General features: G+C 46.6%; 2 protein-coding genes across 3 annotated transcripts in view; both read right to left on the bottom strand.

The window, feature by feature from the left end:
• Positions 1–22,124, bottom strand: part of espn (espin) — a 110,738-nt gene that overhangs the window by 43,601 nt on the left and 45,013 nt on the right. The window contains exons 8-10 of one of the 2 annotated variants that reach the window (XM_041846058.2): positions 4,710–4,871; positions 2,383–2,614; positions 1,134–1,193 (exon numbers count right to left, since the gene is read on the bottom strand). In XM_041846058.2, the coding sequence (XP_041701992.2) occupies positions 1,134–1,193; positions 2,383–2,614; positions 4,710–4,871 (454 nt within the window). The remainder of the gene's footprint in view (positions 1–1,133; positions 1,194–2,382; positions 2,615–4,709; positions 4,872–22,124) is intronic. The other variant, XM_045207172.1, reaches the window with a different exon arrangement.
• LOC121537344 (asparagine--tRNA ligase, cytoplasmic-like) lies at positions 13,245–21,565 on the bottom strand. The gene is made up of 2 exons (XM_041844994.1): positions 21,543–21,565; positions 13,245–14,323 (listed from the first exon to the last, which is right to left on the bottom strand). The coding sequence occupies exons 1-2, from the start codon at positions 21,563–21,565 to the stop codon at positions 13,345–13,347; spliced, it is 1,002 nt and encodes a 333-aa protein (XP_041700928.1). The 3' UTR covers positions 13,245–13,344.

Raw genomic sequence — 22,124 nt, 5'->3', positions numbered from 1 at the left:
GAGGCAAAAACCCAACTTGCTGTGAGGCAACGGCAACAGGCTGACAGAGAAACCGGGGCAAAGCTTCATGCAGTCCACTCCTTCTTACTCCCCCTCCTCCCCCCTCTCTCTCCCTCCTGCGCTCTCCCCCTCTCCCTCTCCGCCCAGAGAAAAGAGAGCAGCCGTCTATAAAGGACCCATCGTAGTTGGGGAGAAATCTAAGGAATCAGTGGTAATTGGCCCTGACGGCGAGCGGCTTGCCAAACTGGGCCTGGATTTAAGATCCAGCCTTACCCCCCCTTCCGCGGTTTGCCTCACCCTGCCTCCTCCAGCCCCACCCCCTCCTCACCCCTGCTCACAGTGGCACTGCCAGTAGATTAGAAGGAGGGAGAGATCTCAGTCAGGCAAGCTAATGAGCAGCCTAGCCCAATGAGAAGCCTGATCACACACACACACACAGCCAGCCTGACCATTGACATAAGGCGAGATCAAGAAGCAGACCCCCTTTCAGCTCCAAGGCACCCTCACGGCCCATCATCTATTCTAAAACAAAAAGTTACAGGTCACATTCACCTCATTAATTTGACAGATTAACTATGTATGTTTCATACATACACTACCGTTCAAAAGTTTGGGGTCACTAAGACATTTCCTTGTTTTCGAAAGAAAAGCAATTTTTTTGCCCATTAAAATTACATCAAATTGATCAGAAATACAGTGTAGACATTGTTAATGTTGTAATACTGTATATGTCTATACTTCTTCAACACCCTAAACTTTGCACAGACCTCATTTAAAAAAGCTCTCTGGTCTCTTTGTTCCACACCAATCTATTATTACTTTTATGTGACTCTTATTAACCCTTTATAACCAACCAACTAACCAGGATACAGCCTCTGACCACTTTTGTTTTGTAGTTTTCTGCCCAACAGACTGTGTCGACAATGACAAACAGTCTCAAGCAGGCAGACAGTGAGACAAGCATCATGGCAGGTGGATGTGAAAGAAAGGAGAGGAAGAAAGAAAACGGTTTGTCTCGTTAAAAGACAGGACATCTGTCCAGAGGGAGGACGAGGATGTTGATTTGAGACTCGACTTAATTGCCCATGAGGGGATAAATAAAGTCATATTGAATTGGAGCTCCCAGTACTTACTCTTCATCACCCTGAGTGGGCCGCCTTCTGGCTGAGGAGAGGGGGACAGAAACGCTCCGCCTTGGAGAGGCAGCAGTGGAGAGAGAGATAAGAGGAGGAGAGCGAGAAGGGGTAGACACATACAGCCAGATAGCAGGTGTTCCGGAGGGGAGGAGAGGGATGGGACCATGAACACAATTGAAGGAGGAGGAATAAGAGAGCTTGTTAGTAGAAGACAGATGAGTTTCAAGTTCAAGAGGACAAATCAAATATGAGAAAGTCAAAACCATAGAGATAAAACTATAGAGGCTGACGTCATAGATCCCCAAAGCACTGGAATGGAACAATTTGTCGGCCTCTTACCTGAGGACAGTTCTAAACAAGCAACATCTGCATTCTATGGTCAAAACGCTATTGAAAAATGCTAGTGCAAAGTTCTAGTTCTTGGACATCCACCTGATGAAGCAAGCTTTGGGGCAGAGCATAACTACTCAATTTAACATTTCCCCAAATTCAAATTCCCCCCAAAGCATAGAAAATAACCATCTTCGTAACTAGAACAGAGGGAGCAGACAGGGCCGACGAGCAACCATGGCGAAGAGCAACCATGTCAGGTAGTGTCAGTCTGTCAAGGCAGAGAGAGAGGGGGGCAATTAAGGAAATGGCTGAACACTAAACCGGTTCTCAAGGTAACGGTAGCCCTGAGCAAGGGCATACATTTGTAATCAGTTATCTGGGACGGTAAGGCCAGACTCATCTCTCTGTCTCTACAGAATGAGATAACATTGTTCCCATTTGTGCCTGCCCCAACTCAGCTTTCCAGGAATAATTGCACTATCAGGGGGAGTGGAGAAGGAGTCTATTGACACTTCGCACAGGTTTAGCCATCTGTGAAATGCAATGGTCAGGTAAGAGCGTTGTGCCAGTAACCGAAAGGTCGCTGGTTCTAATCCCCGAGCCAACTAGGTGAAAAATCTGTCGATGTGCCCTTGAGCAAGGCACTTAACCCTAATTGCTCCTGTAAGTCGCTCTGGATAAGAGCGTCTGCTAAATGACGTAAATGTAATGTAAATGTATATATAATAAACAATTTAAACTACAGTAGCTAATGTAACATGACATTTTTTTTATTCAGAATGCACTGCAGTCATAAGGGGAAAATAAGCACAATGTCAGAAAGAAAGGGTGAGTGAAAATAGAAAGTGAAAGCGAGGAAAGCAAAATAAAGAAAAAGAGAGAAAGCTAAAAGGTAGCGGCAGTGGGCACTCACTTCCTGAAGAGGAGGAGGGGCGTCGCTGGTTGGTGCTTGAGGAAGGGCTGTACTGGTAGGTGGGCATTTCCGAGGGCAGTGGTGGGGGAGGAGGTGGTGCCGGGGTGGGGTTGCTGATGGGGAGGGGGGGCGGGAGAGGAGGAAGAGGAGGAGGGAGGGACAACTCCTCCGTGGTGCCGTTCTCGGGGCTGGGGGCAGGGCTGTCGGCTGGCTCCTCCAATAACACAGAACCCTGATTGGATCATAACAATTGTAATAGAAAATGGTTTGTTTCTATCCCAACAGTCAAAACATAACAGATACCTGTCCATCTTAACTATAAAGGGTCTCATTTTGACAGAGCTAAAATGTAGATGTTACAAAAAAAGCATAATTTTAAATACGCTTGACACTTAATCAAAAGCAAATTTTGTTATTGAATCGCATACGCGCTACTGTTAGCTTTTACCCCATCCATAAAATCGCTCGTCATGGACATGCAGCTAATTATTTATTATTTTTGGTAACATCGTGATCCTTCTATCATCTTATTCCTTGACAGCTGGAGAGGAAGTTGTAATAATGGTAGGAGCCAATGAACCGTATCACCCCTGACTGCACAGAAAGACATGCCAATAGACAGCCTAGCAGTGCTTGGCTGGGCCCATAACAGTGTATGTGGGAGGAGAGGGGGAATGATACTGTGACAGAGTAGTTGACTCTATAATGATGGCCCAATTAGACACTTGCTGTATAAAATCAACGCAGATACCCCCAAAAAATGACTGAAGTAAAATGACTACTTAAGTACTTTACACCACTGAGTGACACTAAGGGCTCAGACACCCGTTTTCTAGCCGAGAGTACTTAGGACCTCTGAACATAATTTGCGCACCAATTTTACATGTAGAATCGCATGAAAAATTTCGGTAGTCAGACGTCTACAGCGGGTGGTCCCTAAAAACACAGCACGCTGAACGACCGGCAGACGAACACTAGATCCACATTCGGTGCAATGTGTGCAAGCCTTAACACAGTGATTACAGAGTTAATGGGCTGTCATTATGCCCCTCTTTCCCTAAAATAAAGGGGGTGGAGGTGTCCAGACAGGGGTCCCACGGGGGTCCCTCTCCAGCACGCGTCGGGCCTCTGCTGACTATGTTGATTAGCTGGGCGATGTGTATGGGAATTAGCAAGCCCCACAAGGTCCTAATTGACTCAATGTAGGTTACACCCAATAGCGGCCTTCGACACTGTCAATACCTATGAGATTATGGGGCCGCTCCCTGGGGGGGCTTGACTGTGAGATATACAAATCCCCCTAACGGGAACAAAAAGCAGAATCAAACAGCTGGGGTGGTGGTGGACTAGCAGAAAACAGACAATGTATAGCTAGTGTCAGCAATGTTACAGCAGCAGCAATATTAAAAAGAAAAGAAAAGCCAAATCGCATACCTTAGCGCAACCTTTGAAAGGTTAAGCACAGATTTATAATAAAGCCAAGTTTGCATTAAAATGTAATTTCCCTGGTAGTACAGTGCAGCCTGGTTAGCTTCACTTTGTGGATAATGGAACTGTAATCAGTTTGTTTGTGCCTGTGTTTTGCAAGTGAGTTTGCACAACAAGGCAGAGATTCAGGCGGTAACAGAAATTAGGGTGCTGCAGTTAGTAAGTTGGTATCGGATGGCAAACAAATGGTTCAAGGGTACACATTGTTATGTTATGTAACACACTGAGATACACTGCCGTCTGTGGCCCTTAAGGACAGCAGTTTTTTTCTGTGCTGCACTATGCTGGCTTGTCAGGTGGGGCAGCAAGCCCTGGGTTGAGGTGATGATTAGGGCCTGGGAGGGACAGAGTTCTGCTAGATTAGAGGGCAGTCACTGGGGGATGCACTGGTCTGACCAACCGCTACAGGAGCCAGTCCTGTTGGTGCCAGCAAGTTGACTAATGGGGCATGGTATGGCAGCCATTTTGATTATCAACAGCTTGAAAACGCTGTGCTGCTGACTTTACTATTACAGAACTGATCTTGTGTATGTCACAGAACCACCTGACAAAATATTTAAAACGTTAAAGAGAGGAATAGCCCATGAACCCCCCAAACAAATGCCTCCCTCTTCTACAGTGAATATACTACGGTCCTGGAGCGCTACTGGGTGAGCAGGCTTATGTTCCAGCCCAGTACTATCACACCTGTTGCAAGCAATCAACTAAATCACGGTCTTATGTCTGGACCATGATAAGTTGAATCAGGTGTATAGCGTTGGGCTGGAACAAAAGCTTGCACACCCAGTTTGCTCTCCAGGACTGAAGTTGGAGAACCCCTGTTGTCTTTTCCTGCTTACCTCCTCGTTAGGCGCCATGGCTCTGATCCCACGGTTGTCAACCGCGTCGCTACCCAGGGCTTTGTAGTAGTCCCCAGTACTGGGCTGCTTGTTGAAGTTTCGAGACTTTCTGTTGGAGTCCACCCGGCGCAGCCTATCGTGGTGATCTCCTGGAGTCAGTTGCTGGGTAGAAACAAGAGAGGGGGCAATGAGCAGTGAGTAAATATACACAAATATAAAAGCAACATGTAAAGTGTTGGTCTCATGTCTGCCATCTGCCCGGTACAGTTGAAACCGGGATTTATCCTTGAAGAGCACACTTCTCCAGCGTGCCAGTGGCCATCGAAGGTGAGCATTTGCCTACTGAAGTCGGTTACGACGCCGAACTGCAGTCAGGTGAAGACTCTGGTGAGGACCAAGAGCATGCAGATGAGCTTCTCTGAGCTGGCTTTTGACAATTTGAACAGAAATTGTTCGGTTGTGCAAACCCACAGTTTCATCAGCTGTCCGGGTGGCTGGTCTCAGGCGATCCCACAGGTGAAGAAGCCGGATGTGGAGGTCCTGGGCTGGCGTGGTTGCAGGTGGTCTGCGGTTGTGAGAGCCCAGTTGGACGTACTGCCAAATTCTCTAAAACGATGTTGGAGGCGGCTTATGGTAGAGAAATTAACATTAAATTATCTGGCAACAGCTCTGGAGTCAGCATGCTAATTGCACGCTCCCTCAAAACATCAGACATTTGTGGCATTGTGTCGTGTGACAAAACTGCACATTTTAGAGTGGCATTTTATTGCATCGTGTGGGCGAGCAGTTTGCTGATGTCATTGTTGTGAACAGAGTGCCCCATGGTGGTGGGATTATGGTAAGGGAAGGAATAACGAACGCAATTGAATTTTATCGATGGCAATTTGAATGTACAGAGATACCGTGACGAGATACTGAGGCCCATTGTCGTGCCATTCATCCGCTGCCATCACCTCATGTTTCAGCATGATAATGCACAGCCCCATGTCACAAGGATCTCTACACAATTCCTGGAAGCTGAAAATATCCCAGTTCTTCCATGGCCTGCATACTCACCCGACATGTCACCCATTGAGCATGTTTGGGATGTTCTGGATCGACGTGTACGACAGTGTGTTCCAGTTCCCACCAATATCCAGCAACTTCGCACAGCCATTGAAGAGGATTGGGACAGCATTCCACAGGCCACAATCAACAGCCTGATCAACTCTATGCAAAGGAGATGTGTTGCGCTGCATGAAGCAAATGGTGGTCACACCAGATACTGACTGGTTTTCTGATCCACGCCCCTACTTTAGTTTTTTAAGGTATCTGTGACCAACTGATGCATATCTGTATTCCCAGTCATGTGAAATCCATAGATTAGGGCCTAATGAATTTATTTCAATTGACTGATTTCCTTATATGAACTGGAACTCAGTAAAATTATTGAAATTGTTGCATGTTGTGTTTGTATTTTTGTTCAGCGTATATATATTTTGTCTGCGCTTGCGTGTTGTTCTGACTGTTGCTTTCCATTTGGGTCTTTTGAAACACAGAGTCTGGACAAATTTGGGGTTTAGTAGCTGGAAGGCTGAGCTATAAAATCTAAGGTACTTCAAAAGTATGATTTTGAAAGTAATCAGATTGCTTAAACTTATAACAAAAGACAAACAATTACAAGCGTAAGCCACAGAACATTCTCAAATTCTTTCCCCGGACGTAAAATATAAATACTTCTTGATCCCCTAACATGACACATTTACATTTACATTTACATTACATTACACCTATATACACAAAAAGGACAGCATTGTGCTTAGTCGGCATTTGACAATACATTTGAGGGTCAGAAACGTTGTGACCCTAGCAGAAGCAGCTTTACTTCAGCAGCACCAGGAACAAAAAGGCTTTTCTTCTTCGCCTCTGGATTTAAGCGTCACCTTTAATATTGCACAAAAAGCCTTTGTGGTCACAGAAAGTAATAATTAATATGCACACGGGTCCTGTCCGAGGTAAGAGAGCCCCCTCGTGACCTCACAGGAGGGGTCAGAGGATCCCACTGGGCACAAACTGGTTGATCGTAATTTGTCAACGTATTGTGACGTGGAATCGATGTGGAAAATACATTGAATTTGAAAAAAGTAAACCAACATAAACTGTTGTTTTGAGGGTGACATTTCAACCACAGGATTATGTCATCATTGTAACCCATTTTCAACAGACAAACCTTGTATAAAATATGTTGAATTTGTATCTTTTAAACAATGTCAGATCTTCAACATTATGTACACTATCAAACAATGAACAATAGGCTGGGCAGCACCTCCTACTGGAGAGTTGATCTACAGCTATTCATTTGGTCTCCAATCCATGGTTTTAACCAAGCCTAACCCTGCTTAGTGTTTATATTTGTCACTGACTCCTACCAATTTTCTGTCAAGATAATGATTATTGAGAGACCTCTTACTAACTAAATATATTCACTGTTGCTTTCGAAGTCATCCAAAGGGTATGTTATCAGAGCAATTTAAATGTAACCATACTTTATAAGTCATATCATCAATGATACTATTTAGGCCTATATAGTTTTTGCAAAGTCATCAACAGTTATTGTTTACATTTAACCCAGGGTTCAACTAAAAATAGACAATACCTATAGGCCTAGGGTTTCAAGCTTTGGTTGATTTCAATTTTAATTTCCAAGTTAATCATTAATACGTTGGATTCATGTCTCGATCTCAACCAAAAATCTAAGTTAAAGAATAGGACTAAATCAAATCAAACTTTAATGAAATGCATTTAAAGTTTGGTTAGATTAACTCCTATTTTTAAACTTTCATTTTTGGTTGAGATGAAGATGTGTATCCAACATAACAATTATTAATTTGTAGACAAACTGGATATTGAATTGTGTTCAGTTGTCAACGCAACCAAATATCAAAGTGCATTTAAAGTTTGATTAGATTTAGTCCTATTCTTCAACTTTGATTCTTGGTTGAGATAGACATATGAATTATTCATTTGTAGACAAACTGGAATTTCTTGACAACCAAAACACAATTCAATATCACTTTTGTAATACAGTAAATGGCCTATCGACAAGTTAACAAAATGGTATGTTGGATTCATGTCTCCAACTAAACCAAAAATGTAAGTTAAAGAATAGGAATAAATCAAACTTTATTTAAAGTGCATTTAAAGTTTGATTTGATTGAACCATGGCTCAGATGAAACTACGCTGTGTTGTCAACCAAACAATTCAATAATATTTTTCTAATAAAGTAGCCTAAAGTTAAGGCTATCTTACAAACAAATGTAACAGAATTTATTCAACCTTAAAATGAGTAACACATCCATGACCACTGAGGTTAGCCTACTGTAACTAGAAATGTCTTACGGAATCATAGAAAGCATGCATGTTCAAGATAGCATGCAAAGGTTGCAGGTCTGTGGAGATCTTCACAATTGCTGTAATAATCTGTGCTAAATCTTGAACAGCATTGATCACTTGCACTATGTTCTTTTAGTGTAATCTCAACTGGAATCCAGGTCATTTGGTTGTACTATTAGATACAAAATATCTGACATTGTATTCCCATTTGAACTTTGTTGTGCTTTTAAATGGTTGAAAGTAGGGCCAGGACGATACCAGTATCGACATTTTTTTTTACATGGCAAAAATGAAAACACTAAGCAGACCAAACTCTTTGGTCCTTTAAAAACCTGCTGTATGTAAAATATTGTGTGCTATAGCTAGGAAAATAAATAAATGTGACTCTGGATGACAACATAATGATGTTTGTTTCCAAGATTAGGGCTGTTTTCATAAAGAACTTAAATCCGCTTCTTGTTTTGTTGCCTTGCCACGATACTAATGAGTATCGCGATACTGGTATCGTCCCGGCCCTAGTTGAAAGCGCAGATAACACATTTAGATGACAAATAAACCAAAAATACATTGTTTTTCCATTGGAATTTGGCTGTTCTTTTAGATGGTTGAAAGCATACTGATAACACATTGGGAATTCAACAAACTTCTAGGTGTCTTTTTGAGTGGGTAAATAAAGGTTGAAATCTCACTGATCAACATCATCCAAATATTACCCACATTTCACAATTGAAATGATATGGTGTGCCCAGTGGGATGGCTCTTCCATCTCCTGGGCTCTCACTTTCCCCTTCCAAGCTCTCTAGGTCACATGTTGAGGAGGAAGTTCATCAGACACCTGACACAATAGACCCATGTTTCAAAGATAGCTAGGACCTTTAAAGATACTGCAGTAGTCCAAGGTTGGGAACAATCCCACTGGGCAAAAACTGGTTGAATCAACTTTGTTTCCACGCCATTTCAACCAACAAAAATCAATGTGACGACGTTGAATCAACATGGAAAACTGAATGGACTTGCAAAAAGTCAACCTATTTTTTTAGCCCAACTTTCAACCTAAATCCTGTGACATTTGTTGTTGATTTCACGGTTAGTTGACAACTCAACCAAATATAAATCAAAACTAGACTTGAACTGACATCTGTGCCCAGTGGGATTTCATTTAAATTCAGTAAGTAAATATGAGTTGATCCCAAACCTGTGGTAGTCTTCTTCAATATGTTTAATCTTGTGTACTAAGCACCAATGGAGTGCTTTTCCACCTACGTCTTTTTGGGGGGTATTTACCTAATGCAAAGTATTGCATTACGACTATTTGCATTGAGAGCATTGTAAGCTTGACTAACAAAATCTTTCCATCTCCTCAACTCAGTTTAAGTATGGCCAGGCTTACTCAGTGAGATTGATCAGCCTGAGTGTGTGCTTTTTAACCCTCCCGTTGTCCTAGGGTCAAAATGACCCGCCACTGTGTTGAACCAACTTTTTTTAATTTTTATATTTTGGGGATCATTTGTGAGAAGGAGGCAGTGAGACTTTAAAGAAAGTATCACTGCCTCCTCCTCACAAATGATCAAAAAAATATAAAAATTAAATAAAGTTGGTTCAACACAGTGGCGGGTCATTTTGACCCTAGGACAACGGGAGGGTTAAAGACGTCATGAAGTCATGCTCACAAAAACACATTAAATAGTTGTACTCTACGAAATAGCACCCAGCAACCAAGCAGTAGTACGAGGTGAAAACAATTTCTTATTTTGGGCTCTGTACTTATCACTACAGACAAGTATCTTTTTTGTAGCCTACACAGTATAACCAATCAATCAAATACAGGATTATACTATATTCATAGAAAGTGAATAAAGTGAGAAGGCAGTTGATTACATCGAAGCCATGGGGTCAACGTCCTCAATTCAGACACCCACTTTGCCTGTCAAATCGCACAAAAACAAGAGCATCACAACCGGCAAATGTCGTCATTTACATTTTCAATGCATTCATTTTGTTTTCAAGAGGCACCGCGGCACAACCCAGAGATATCCAACAGATGTCTAAAATCCTAGACAATGTACACACAGGCAGAAATAATTGACAGAGATCCCCAAAGGCTGTGATGTCCCTCTTTCCCTTTGTATTGTCCTGTTGTATATTTTCTTGTCCTCTGGCTTTATGGGTGTATTGACATTGTTTACTTACGTCTGCTGTCAAAGACAAGGTCCCCGAGCAGCACTTAGTGAAGAGTATGTGTGTGTGTGTAATGTGAGTAGGGAAAACCACAGGTGGTTTAATTGTTGTTCTCTGAGAGATTGATGGACATCATAATAGGTAGCAGACCCGTATACAAAGCCTTAAGACCACCACCCCTACCCCACCATAACCCCAACACCTCCCACCACACTGATGTCTGGCTGTTTGATAAACACCTCTATCTGTGTTCATTTAGCGGTTTCCGTATCTTCTTCTTACTTTACTGTTGAAAGGTCAATGTGGTCGCGCTGTAGTATACATCTAGTTTGCATGGACGACTATTAAAATCAGAAACAGATCTACGGTTGGTTGTGCATGGTTGGGAGTAGCGATGAGCGATCAAGTGTCCGTTCATACTTTTGCAAATAAAAAAGATATGAGCTAGTATATTATACATATGAAGTATGTTTCAGTGAGGGTATCATTTCATGAAAAAGCCTCCACTGATAAAAAAAAAAGAAGACATTGTGCAACATAAGACTGGTCCTTAAAACAACCTCTAATTTCATTTGATAAAGTGATAGGGGTCTGAGTCATCTCTGTCTGGCTTGTCAGCTTCCTTTTCCATCTAGCCAACTAGGACAGACAAATCTACAACCCCCTCAGAACCTATACAGAGTATTCAGTGTTTCCCTTATGATTGTTTACCCTGAAAACGTTTTACCATCCCGAAAATTATGGGAGTGGCGGCAACGATTTAGCAGCGGTGGCCCTGGGGAAACACTGATACTGTATGTTCCCCATATGCAAAGATGCCATATAACACAACCATTCATACAAAGAGAACATCCTCCCTACCCCTAACAAAGCAACACCTAATGCCCACGCAGGGATAGCTCGCATTAACACTTCAAATACAACAGTTCCCCTTTAAGACAGCCAAGTCACTCTCAGAAAAAGCTGTGGTCACTTTTAGGCTTACCGTAGTTTAACTTCTCTTTCCTCTCAGTAGTACTCTTTGTCTTGACAGATCCGACCCAGAAGCTCAGAGGTGCTCTGAGAGCAGCAGTCACCACATTTCCAGATCTCCTCGTCCCCCTGCGCTCTCCTGTGTCACTCTACCTGGCCCTCTCACTTTACCCACAGGCCCTCATCAATAAGGCACACCTACCGTGACCTGTGACATCAGCGCTGCAGGCCACCGACCAACCAACCACAGCGCGGCACACGCCCGGATGAGCTCTTATGCAAAGTACGGAGCAGTAAAGGGCCCAGGTAGGGCGGGCACAGCCCTCATGGATGCCCACACTCAAATCTCTCAGGGTTTATGGATTAGAATAATTCCTGCCAGCTCCATTTTGATTAGCTATGAATGGCCAGACAACACTTTATTTGCTAGTGTAATAATTGTAGTGCGAGCAAATCCTATTAAAACTGTCAGTCATAATACACTGGTAGGGTAAGTCTGAGTTTTTAAGTGGCCAATGTACAAAAACATCACCTGCCACAAAACAAACAAAGATGGGGTGGGGTGGGGGGTTTGAATTCAAGCAAACCTGCACTGTGAAAACCTGTTCTGTAGAAAAAATACATACATAGCACCAGCAATGCACAAAATGGACCCTCTGAGTTCTGTTTGTTTGTACTAAGTGGGAATCTGCAGTTGCTACATCAATTTTTTGGACTTATAAATTAATGATATATAACCATTGATTCTTGAAGAATGTAACAGATAAATGCCTCATGAGCTTAGTTAAACTGTCAAACCCCATCAGAACACAAAATATCAGCTTGTTTTTACTCCAATGTTTGTAAACATCGTAAACATTAACAAACACTGTATAGCCTCAAAACATGCTTGAAACGATCATTTTTATATACTGGATAGTCAGTCCTTGCATCCTTAGCTATGGCTATGAATTTGAGAGTGGTTACATTTCTCCAGCCCAATCCCTCAACTTTTAACCAAGAGGCGGGTGTTTCAACTAAGGATTGCCGCTTTAACGTAACTTCAGTGAAAATATGTCCATGGCTGCTGATAGGTAGATCAGCAATTTACCAGGATGGGGTTACCCTGCTTTGCCGTTTCTATGGCATGCCGGGCAGATTGTTTTTCCCTGTGTCTACGGTCACTCTCTCCTGTGTGTGTGTGTGTGTGTGTGTTTAATTGTTAATGACGGTGCGCCCAGGGCTCGTCACCTGGGTACCATGAAAGGGGGAGGGGAGCTTGATCACACGCAAACACCCTTGATCACACGCAAACACAGTTCACTTTCATAGCAGCCACATACAAACAGCATGAGCCCTTTAAACGTTGGATAATTCCTTCTCAAATCTACTCCTCTCACCTGTTCCCTTCGCTTGTAGACTTCAGTGCACAACACATCAGCTGTCTGTGACCAGGCGAAAAAACCTTTCCAAGACAAATCTTCATATCATATACATACAGCCTACATCATTGTCACCATATTAGCTAACGTCATAGTCAACATAGCTAATAGAACTAACGCATTAGTAAACCCACTATCTACAATCATGCAATACAGTGTACAGTCAGCAAGCAGTTTAGCAGTTAAACTGGCGGGCCCCAGTGGTTATAACTTAATAAAACCAAAAGCTTACCTTGACTTGGAAGAGTTCCAGTGTTGGATAGCCATAGCCAGCTAGCTAACATGGCATCCCTCTCATTTTTACATTTACATTTTAGTTATTTAGCAGACGCTCTTATCCAGAGCGACTTACAGTTAGTGAGTGCATACATTTTCATACTGGCCCCCCGTGGGAAATGAACCCACAACCCTGGTGTTGCAAGCGCCATGCTCTACCAACTGAGCTACAGGGGACTAATACGTTGGTCTCCTGCAGTGCAATAGGATGATGGGCTTCATGCAATATGATGGTGCTTCATCCCAAATGGCACCCAATTCCCTAAACAGTACACCACCTTCTTTTACCAGATTTCTATGACCCTGGTCAAAAGAAGTGCACTATACAGGGAATAGGGTGCCACTTGGGATGTACCCTTGGTCTGTTGCAGTGCAATCTAGCTGCAGACAGGGGGCATGGTGGGTAGTTGGTAGTTTAGGGTCGGCAGCGCTGAATGAAACGGGGGTAGAGGCACACGTCTCTGATGTGGTGTCTGTTCAGCAGCCAGGTCAGGAACCTCTCCAGGCCCAGTCCGTAGCCGCCATGGGGACAGGTCCCATACTTCCTCTGGTCCGTGTACCAGTAGTAAGGGGTTGGGTCAATGCCTTCCCTCTTGTATCCCTCCAGCAGTTCCTCAGCATCCCAGATCCTCATAGACCCTCCTACAATCTCTCCAACGTTAGGCATCAGCACATCCACCGACTCAGTGAGGCGTCGGTCCTCAGGACAGCGCTGCATGTAGAAAGACTTGATCTCAGCTGGGAAGCGACACAGCAGGATGGTCTCACCGATGGCATCAGTCATCAGCCTCTCTGGCGCCTCTGGGATGTCCTCTCCAAACTCGTAGTAGGTCCCATCGTCCTTTTTGATGTCGTGTTCCTTGAGCCAGATGATGGCATCAGAGTAGTTCATCCTCTTGAAGGGCCTCTTGGGGGGCTTGAAGTCAGGGTTGACTTGGTAGAGGAGAGGAGCAGCAGGAGACTTCAGGACTCTGTCCACCACATCACACACCAGGTCCTCCAGCCTGCTCAGAAGGTCTTCATAGGTCATGAAGGGGCACTCTGCCTCTATATGAGTGTACTCAGACAGATGCCTGCGGGTGCGGGACTGCTCAGCGCGGTAGGACTGTGCGATACAGAAGGTGTCTCCCAGGGCAGGGATGCAGGTCTCCAGGTAGAGCTGAGAGGACTGGGTGAGGAACGCCTCCTCCCCGAAGTAGTTCAGGTTGAACAGGGTGGAACCTCCCTCCACCTGGGTCTGCACCAGGGTGGGCGGGGTGATCTCACAGTATCCGTGGTTGAAGAAGTGGTCCCTGAAGCACTGTGTGACAGTGGAGCGGACCTGGAGGATCTTGGACACGTTCTCCCCACGGATCATCATGTGTCTGTTGTTGAGCTGAACGTCCACATCAGCTCTGTTTGAGCCGAGTGTTTGAGTAGGCTAAACTAGTTAGCTGCATTCGCTATCTAAGTGAAAAAAATACTCTCTCTCGCGTCGCCTTACTTTTTATAGAAATGTACAGTTGTGGTCAAACGTTTTCAGAATGACACAAGTATTGGTCTTCACAAAGTTCGCTGCTTCAGTGTTATGAGATATTTTTGTCAGATGTTACTATGGTATACTGAAGTATAATTACAAGCGTTCCATAAGTGTCAAAGGCTTTTATTGACAATTACATTCAGTTTATGCAAAGAGTCAATATTTGCAGTGTTGACCCTTCTTTTTCAAGACCTCTGCAATCCGCCCTGGCATGCTGTCAATTAAATTCTGGGCCACATCCTGACTGATGGCAGCTCATTCTTACATAATCAACGCTTGGAGTTTGTCAGAATTTGTGGGTTTTTGTTTTCCACCCACCTCTCGAAGATCAACCACAAGTTCTCAATGGGATTAAGGTCTGGGGAGTTTCCTGGCCATGGACCCAAAATGTCAATGTTTTGTTCCCCGAGCCACTTAGTAATCACATTTGCCCTATGGCAAGGTGCTCCATCATGCTGGAATAGGCATTGGTCGTCACCAAACTGTTCTTGGATGGTTGGGAGAAGTTGCTCTCGGAGGATGTGTTGGTACTATTCTTTATTCATGGCTGTGTTCTTAGGCAAAATTGTGAGTGAGCCCACTCCTTTGGCTGAGAAGAAACCCCACACATTAATGGTCTCAGGATGCTTTACTGTTGGCATGACACAGGACTGATGGTAGCGCTCACCTTGTCTTCTCCGGAAAAGGTGTTTTCCGGATGCCCCAAACAATCGGAAAGGGGATTTACCCAGGACTTTACCCAGTCCTCAGCAGTCCAATCCCTGTACCTTTTTGTCAAGAGTGCTGATGTGGATGCGGTGGTGAAGTCAAGCGCAGGACACAGAGGATAAGTCAAGACGACTTTACTAATGAACTCTATATGCACACAAAATAAACGGCCTCGAAACACTAGAGGCGAACAAATACGCGGGGTGTGTAAAACAACACGAATAGCCAAGGTACCGAACCAATACATTCAAGACAAGCGGACAATAACACACAAAATGCAAACATAACACAGGGGAACTTATAGGTGACATAATCAATACAGAATACGAAACAGGTGCACCAACTAGCCATGACAAAACAAACTTCGAAAACATCAAGCGGTAGTAGCTAGTACTCCGGGGACGACGAACGCCGAAGCCTGCCCGAGCAAGGAGGAGGAGCAGCCTCGGCGGCATCCGTGACAGTACCCCCCTTGACGCGCGGCTCCAGCCGTGCGCCGACCCCGGCCTCGGGGACGGCCAGGAGGACACGGAGCAGGGCGCGTAGGATGACTCCGGTGGAACTCCGTCAGGAGGGAGGGATCTAAAATGTCCCTCCTAGGCACCCAGGACCGTTCCTCCGGACCGTACACCTCCCACTCCACGAGATACTGCAGACCCCCCCATCCGACGTCTCGAATCCACGATGGACCGGACTGAGTACGCCGGAGCCCCCTCGATGTCCAGTGGGGGCGGAGGAGTCTCCCGTATCTCACTGTCCTGGAGTGGACCAGCTACCACCGGCCTGAGGAGAGACACATGGAACGAGGGGTTAATGTGATAATCATTAGGCAGTTGTAACCTGTAACATACCTCGTTCAATCTCCTCAGGACTTTAAATGGCCCCACAAACCGCCGACCCAGCTTCCGGCAGGGCAGGCGAAGGGGCAGGTTTCGAGTCGAGAGCCAGACTCGATCTCCAGGTGCGTACACTGGACCCTCACTGCGGTGGAGATCGGCGCTTGCCTTCTGCCTACGGATAGCCCGCTGCAGATGTACATGCGCAGCGTTCCATGTCTCCTCCGAGCGCCGAAACCACTCATCCACCGCAGGAGCCTCGATCTGGCTCTGATGCCATGGTGCCAGAACCGGCTGATACCCCAACACACACTGGAAAGGGGTCAGATTAGTAGAGGAATGGCGAAGAGAGTTCTGGGCAATCTCCGCCCAGGGGATATACCCCGACCACTCCTCCTGCCGGTCCTGGCAATATGATCTCAGAAACCTACCCACATCCTGGTTCACTCTCTCCACCTGCCCATTACTCTCAGGGTGGAAACCCGAGGTAAGGCTAACCGAGACCCCCAAGCGTTCCATGAACGCCCTCCAGACTCTAGAGGTGAATTGGGGACCCCGATCAGACACTATATCCTCGGGTACCCCGTAGTGCCGGAAGACGTGGGTAAACAAAGCCTCAGCAGTCTGTAGGGCAGTAGGGAGACCCGGCATTGGGATGAGACGACAGGCTTTAGAGAACCGATCCACAACGACCAGAATGGTGGTATTCCCCTGGGAGGGGGGAAGGTCCGTGACAAAGTCTACCGAGAGGTGAGACCACGGCCGTTGTGGAACGGGTAGGGGTTGTAACTTCCCCCTGGGCAGGTGTCTAGGCGCCTTACACTGAGCGCACACCGAGCAGGAGGAGACATAAACCCTCACGTCCTTAGCCAATGTTGGCCACCAGTACTTTTCACTAAGGCAGTGCACTGTCCGGCCAATACCAGGGTGTCCAGAGGAGGGTGACGTATGAGCCCAATACATGAGACGATCACGAATCTCGAGCGGAACGGACGTCCGCCCCACCGGACACTCTGGAGGAGTAGGGTCGGTGCGTAACGCCCGCTCGATTTCCGCATCGACCTCCCACACCACCGGTGCCACCAGACAAGACTCCGGCAGTATGGGAGTGGGCTCAATGGACCTCTCCTCTGTGTCATATCGCCGGGACAGGGAGTCTGCCTTACCGTTCTGGGACCCTGGGATGTAAGTGAGCTTAAACACAAACCGGGCCAGAAACATGGTCCACCTAGCCTGACGAGGGTTCAGTCTCCTAGCTGCCCGGATGTACTCCAGGTTACGATGGTCAGTCAGAATGAGAAAAGGGTGTTGAGCCCCCTCAAGCCAATGCCTCCACACCTTTAGGGCTTGAACCACGGCTAGCAGCTCCCTGTCCCCCACGTCATAATTACGTTCCGCCCGGGCTGAGCTTCTTAGAGTAAAAAGCGCAGGGCCGGAGTTTAGGGGCGTGCCTGAGCGTTGAGACAGTACAGCCCCAATACCGGCCTCTGACGCGTCCACCTCCACCTGGAACGCTAAAGCGGGATCCGGATGCGCCAGCACCGGAGCAGAGGTGAACAGGTCCTTCAGTTTACCAAACGCCCTGTCCGCCTCAGCTGACCACTGCAAACGCACCGGGCCCCCTTCAGCAGGGAGGTGATGGGAGCTGCCACCTGTCCAAAACCCCGGATAAACCTCCGGTAGTAATTGGCAAAACCCAAAAACTGCTGCACTTCCTTAACCGTGGTTGGAGTCTGCCAATTACGCACGGCTGAAACGCGGTCAATCTCCATCTCCACCCCTGACGCGGACAATCGATGGCCCAGGAAGGAGATGGACTCCTGGAAAAACAGACATTTCTCTGCCTTGACATACAAGTCATGCTCCAACAGCCTACCCAACACTCGACGCACCAGGGCTACATGCTCGGCTCGTGTAGAAGAGTAAACTAGTATGTCGTCAATATACACTACTACAGCCTGCCCATGCAAATCCCGGAAGATCTCGTCCACAAAGGATTGGAAGACTGAAGGAGCATTCATTAACCTGTATGGCATGACGAGATACTCATAGTGACCCGAGGTGGTACTAAATGCTGTCTTCCATTCATCTCCCTCCCTAATGCGCACCAAGTTGTAGGCGCTCCTGAGATCCAGTTTTGTGAAGAAACACGCTCCGTGTAATGATTCTGTCATACTCGCAATCAGAGGGAGTGGATAACTGTATTTCACAGTGATCTGATTGAGACTACGATAATCAATACACGGGCGCAACCCTCCATCCTTCTTCTTCACAAAAAAGAAACTCGAGGACGCAGGGGAAGTGGAGGGCCGTATGTATCCCTGTCTCAGAGACTCGGCTATGTATGTCTCCATAGCCACCTTCTCCTCTTGAGACAGAGGATACACATGACTACGTGGAAGTGCAGCACCTGCCTGGAGGTCTATCGCACAATCCCCCTGTCTATGAGGTGGCAATCGCGTCGCCCTAGTCTTGCTGAACACGAGTGCCAAATCATCATACTCAGGAGGAATGTGCAGTGCGGGCAATTGGTTCGGACTTTCCACCGTGGTCGCCCCTACGGAAACACCTAGACATCGCCCAACACACTGGTCAGACCACTCCTTGAGAGCCCTCTGTTGCCACGAAATGGTGGGGTCATGGGCGATTAACCAAGGAAGCCCCAGCACCACGGGATACGCAGGAGAGTCGATCAGATATAACTGAATGATCTCCTCATGACCCCCCTGCGCCTTCATCTTTAGTGGCGCTGTGACTTCCCTAATCAACCCAGATCCCAACGGACGGCTATCTAGGGCATGAATAGGGAAAGGCACAACTACTGGTAGGAGGGGAATCCCTAACTTAACACAAAAATTACGATCAATAAAATTCCCAGCTGCGCCTGAATCGACTAGCGCCTTATGCTGGGAATGAGATACAACATGGGGGAATACTACAGGTATACACAGGTGAACAACAGAGAGCTCTAGGTGAGTTGGGCGCCTACTCACCTGGAATGACTCCCCAGTGCGTGACCTGTTGCCTCGATCCCCTGGAGGCCCTCCCCAGCACCGAACCGCAGTGTGTCCTCTACGGCCACAGTTGGTGCAGGGGACGGCCTCCCTCCGGATCTCTCTCCTCCTCTCTCTAGCGCCAGCACCCCCGAGCTCCATAGGGCTCGGCTCGGAGGTGCTGGGGGATGGAATGGACGGCCCCAACTCCGGACGTCCGCGGGTAGCCAGCAGGGTATCCAGACGGATTGACATGTCCACCAACTGGTCGAAGGTTAGATTGGTGTCCCTGCAGGCCAACTCTCGTCGAACGTCCTCTCGCAAGCTGCACCGATAGTGGTCGATGAGGGCCCTCTCATTCCACACCGCATCCGCCGGAAATCCAGGGCGAACTCCTGTGCGCTCCTCTTCCCCTGTCGGAGGTGGAACAGACGATCCCCCGCCGCTTTACCCTCTGGGGGATGATCGAAAACAGCCCTGAAGCGGCGGGAGAACTCTGCGTAGCTGATGGTGGCGGCGTCTATTCCCCTCCATTCGGCATTGGCCCACTCCTAAGCCTTGCCGGAGAGACAGGAGATGAGGGCGGAAACGCTCTCGTATCCCGAGGGCGCCGGGTGTATGGTTGCCAGGTAGAGTTCCACCTGAAGAACCCCTGACACCCGGCTGCGGTGCCATCATATGCCCTCGGGAGCGAGAGCCGAATCCCACTGGACTCCGGAGCTGGTATGATGGGGCTGGCCGATGGTGGTGGTAAGGTAGGAGGAGGTGTGGGCAAGCCTCCTCTTTCCCATCGGCGCAGGGTGTCCATGACGTCTTGCATGGCTGAGCCTAGTCGCTGGATCATGGCGTCCTGGCTGCTGACCCGATCCTCCAGTGACTCGGTCACCGCCGCTGCTCCTGCTGACTCCATAGGTGGTGTGTTATTCTGTCAAGAGTGCTGATGTGGACGCGGTGGTGAAGTCAAGCGCAAGACACAGAGGATAAGTCAAGACGACTTTACTAACGAACTCTATATGCACACAAAATAAACGGCCTCGAAACACTAGAGGCGAACAAATACGCGGGGTGCGTAAAACAACACGAATAGCCAAGGTACCGAACCAATACATTCAAGACAAGCGGACAATAACACACAAAATGCAAACATAACACAGGGGAACTTATAGGTGACATAATCAATACAGAATACGAAACAGGTGCACCAACTAGACATGACAAAACAAACATCGAAAACATCAAGCGGTAGTAGCTAGTACTCCGGGGACGACGAATGCCAAAGCCTGCCCGAGCAAGGAGGAGGAGCAGCCTCGGCGGCATCCGTGACACTTTTGCAGAATATCAGTCTGTCCCTGATGTTTTTCCTGTAGAGAAGTGGCTTCTTTGCTGCCCTTATTGACACCAGGCCATCCTCCAAAAGTCTCTGCCTCACTGTGCGTGCAGATGCACTCACACCTGCCTGCTGCCATTCCTGAGCAAGCTCTGCACTGGTGGTGCCCCGATCTCGCAGCTGAATCAACTTTAGGAGACGGTCCTGGCGCTTGCTGGACTTTCTTGGGCGCTCTGACGCCTTCTTCACAACAATTGAACCTCTCTCCTTGATGATCCGATAAATGGTTGATTTAGGTGCAATCTTACTAGCAGCAATATCCTTGCCTGTGAAGCCCTTTTTGTGCAAAGCAATGATGACGGCACGTGTTTCCTTGCAGGTAGCCATGGTTAACAGAGGAAGAACAATGATTTCAAGCACCACCCTCCTTTTAAAGCTTCCAGTCTGTTATTCTAACTCAAACAGCATGACAGAGTGATCTCCAGCCTTGTCCTCGTCAACACTCTCACCTGTGTTAACGAGAGAATCACTGACATGATGGCAGGTGGTCCTTTTGTGGCAGGGCTGAAATGCAGTGGAAATGTTTTTTTTGGGATTAAGTTCATTTTCATGGCGAAGAGGGACTTTGCAATTAATTGCAATTCATCTGATCACTCTTCATGACATTCTGGAGTATATGCAAATTGCCATCATCAAAACTGAGGCAGCAGACTTTGTGAAAATGAGTATTTGTGTCATTCTCAAAACGTTTGACCACGACTGTATTTGTTCAAAACTGTTCAACTATTGTCTTTCTCTCTCTTTGAGTCAACTACTCACCACATTTTATGCACTGCAGTGCTAGCTAGCTGTAGTTTATGCTTTCAGTACTAGATTAATTATCTGATCCTTTGATTGGGTGGACAACATGTCAGTTCATGCTGCAAGAGCTCTGATGGTTTGGAGGATGTCCCCCGGAAGTTGTCATAATTACTGTGTAAGTCTATGGAAGGGGGTGAGAACCATGAGCCTCCTAGGTTTTGTATTGAAGTCAATGTACACAGAGGAGGACAGAAACTAGCTGTCCTTCGGCTACACCATGGTACTACTCTACAGAGTGCTGTTGAGGCTACTGTAGACCTTTGGTGACAAGTGAATATATTTAGTATAGTTTTATCTAAAAAGGATAACTTTTTTAATGTTGCACTATTTTTATGAAATTCACTGAGGAGGATGGTCCTCCCCTCCCACCTCTGAGGAGCCTCCACTGACATCTGTGGACCAGGAATGCAAAAAAACTCCCATGTGCCAGAGTCTGGCGTAGTGGTTATCCCCCAAGACTCCGGACCTATACTCCTGGCAACGTGGGTACGAACCCCATCTCAGCCCTTCCTCTCAGTCTCCCTCTGTATCGGTCTCTCCTCTACATTCCCATAAAATAGTAAAAGTTATATTTAAATTGTTTTTTTGTTTTTTTTAATTGGCCATGATATAAGCTTAGTAGTGGGAGGGAAGTTGTTTTGATCTATGGAGACCACTCACAATGTAGCTAGAGTAATTAGTGGAATTAACATCGGGCCCATCACTCTGCTCATCAAGAGGTGCCAACAGGGAGGGCCGGCTCGTAATGAGGTTCCTCATTAGCACAATAAGAATAGTGTGGACTGGAGAATCCCTCTTCTCGTCTGCCTTCGCGCTGGGAACAGGGGACGTTGTTACACTGACTGGCCAAGTAATTAGTGGTCGGCGCGACAGGGAAAATGGCCCCTCGACTCCCTGCAAAAACACTCTGTTTTACTGACCCCGCTGACAATTCATGTCACCTCGCTCTGC

Source organism: Coregonus clupeaformis, chromosome 24 (genome assembly GCF_020615455.1).
Source record: "Coregonus clupeaformis isolate EN_2021a chromosome 24, ASM2061545v1, whole genome shotgun sequence".
NCBI lineage: Eukaryota > Metazoa > Chordata > Actinopteri > Salmoniformes > Salmonidae > Coregonus > Coregonus clupeaformis.
The sequence above is the reverse complement of the archived record's forward strand: the minus strand, read 5'-3'. Positions and strand labels throughout refer to the sequence as shown.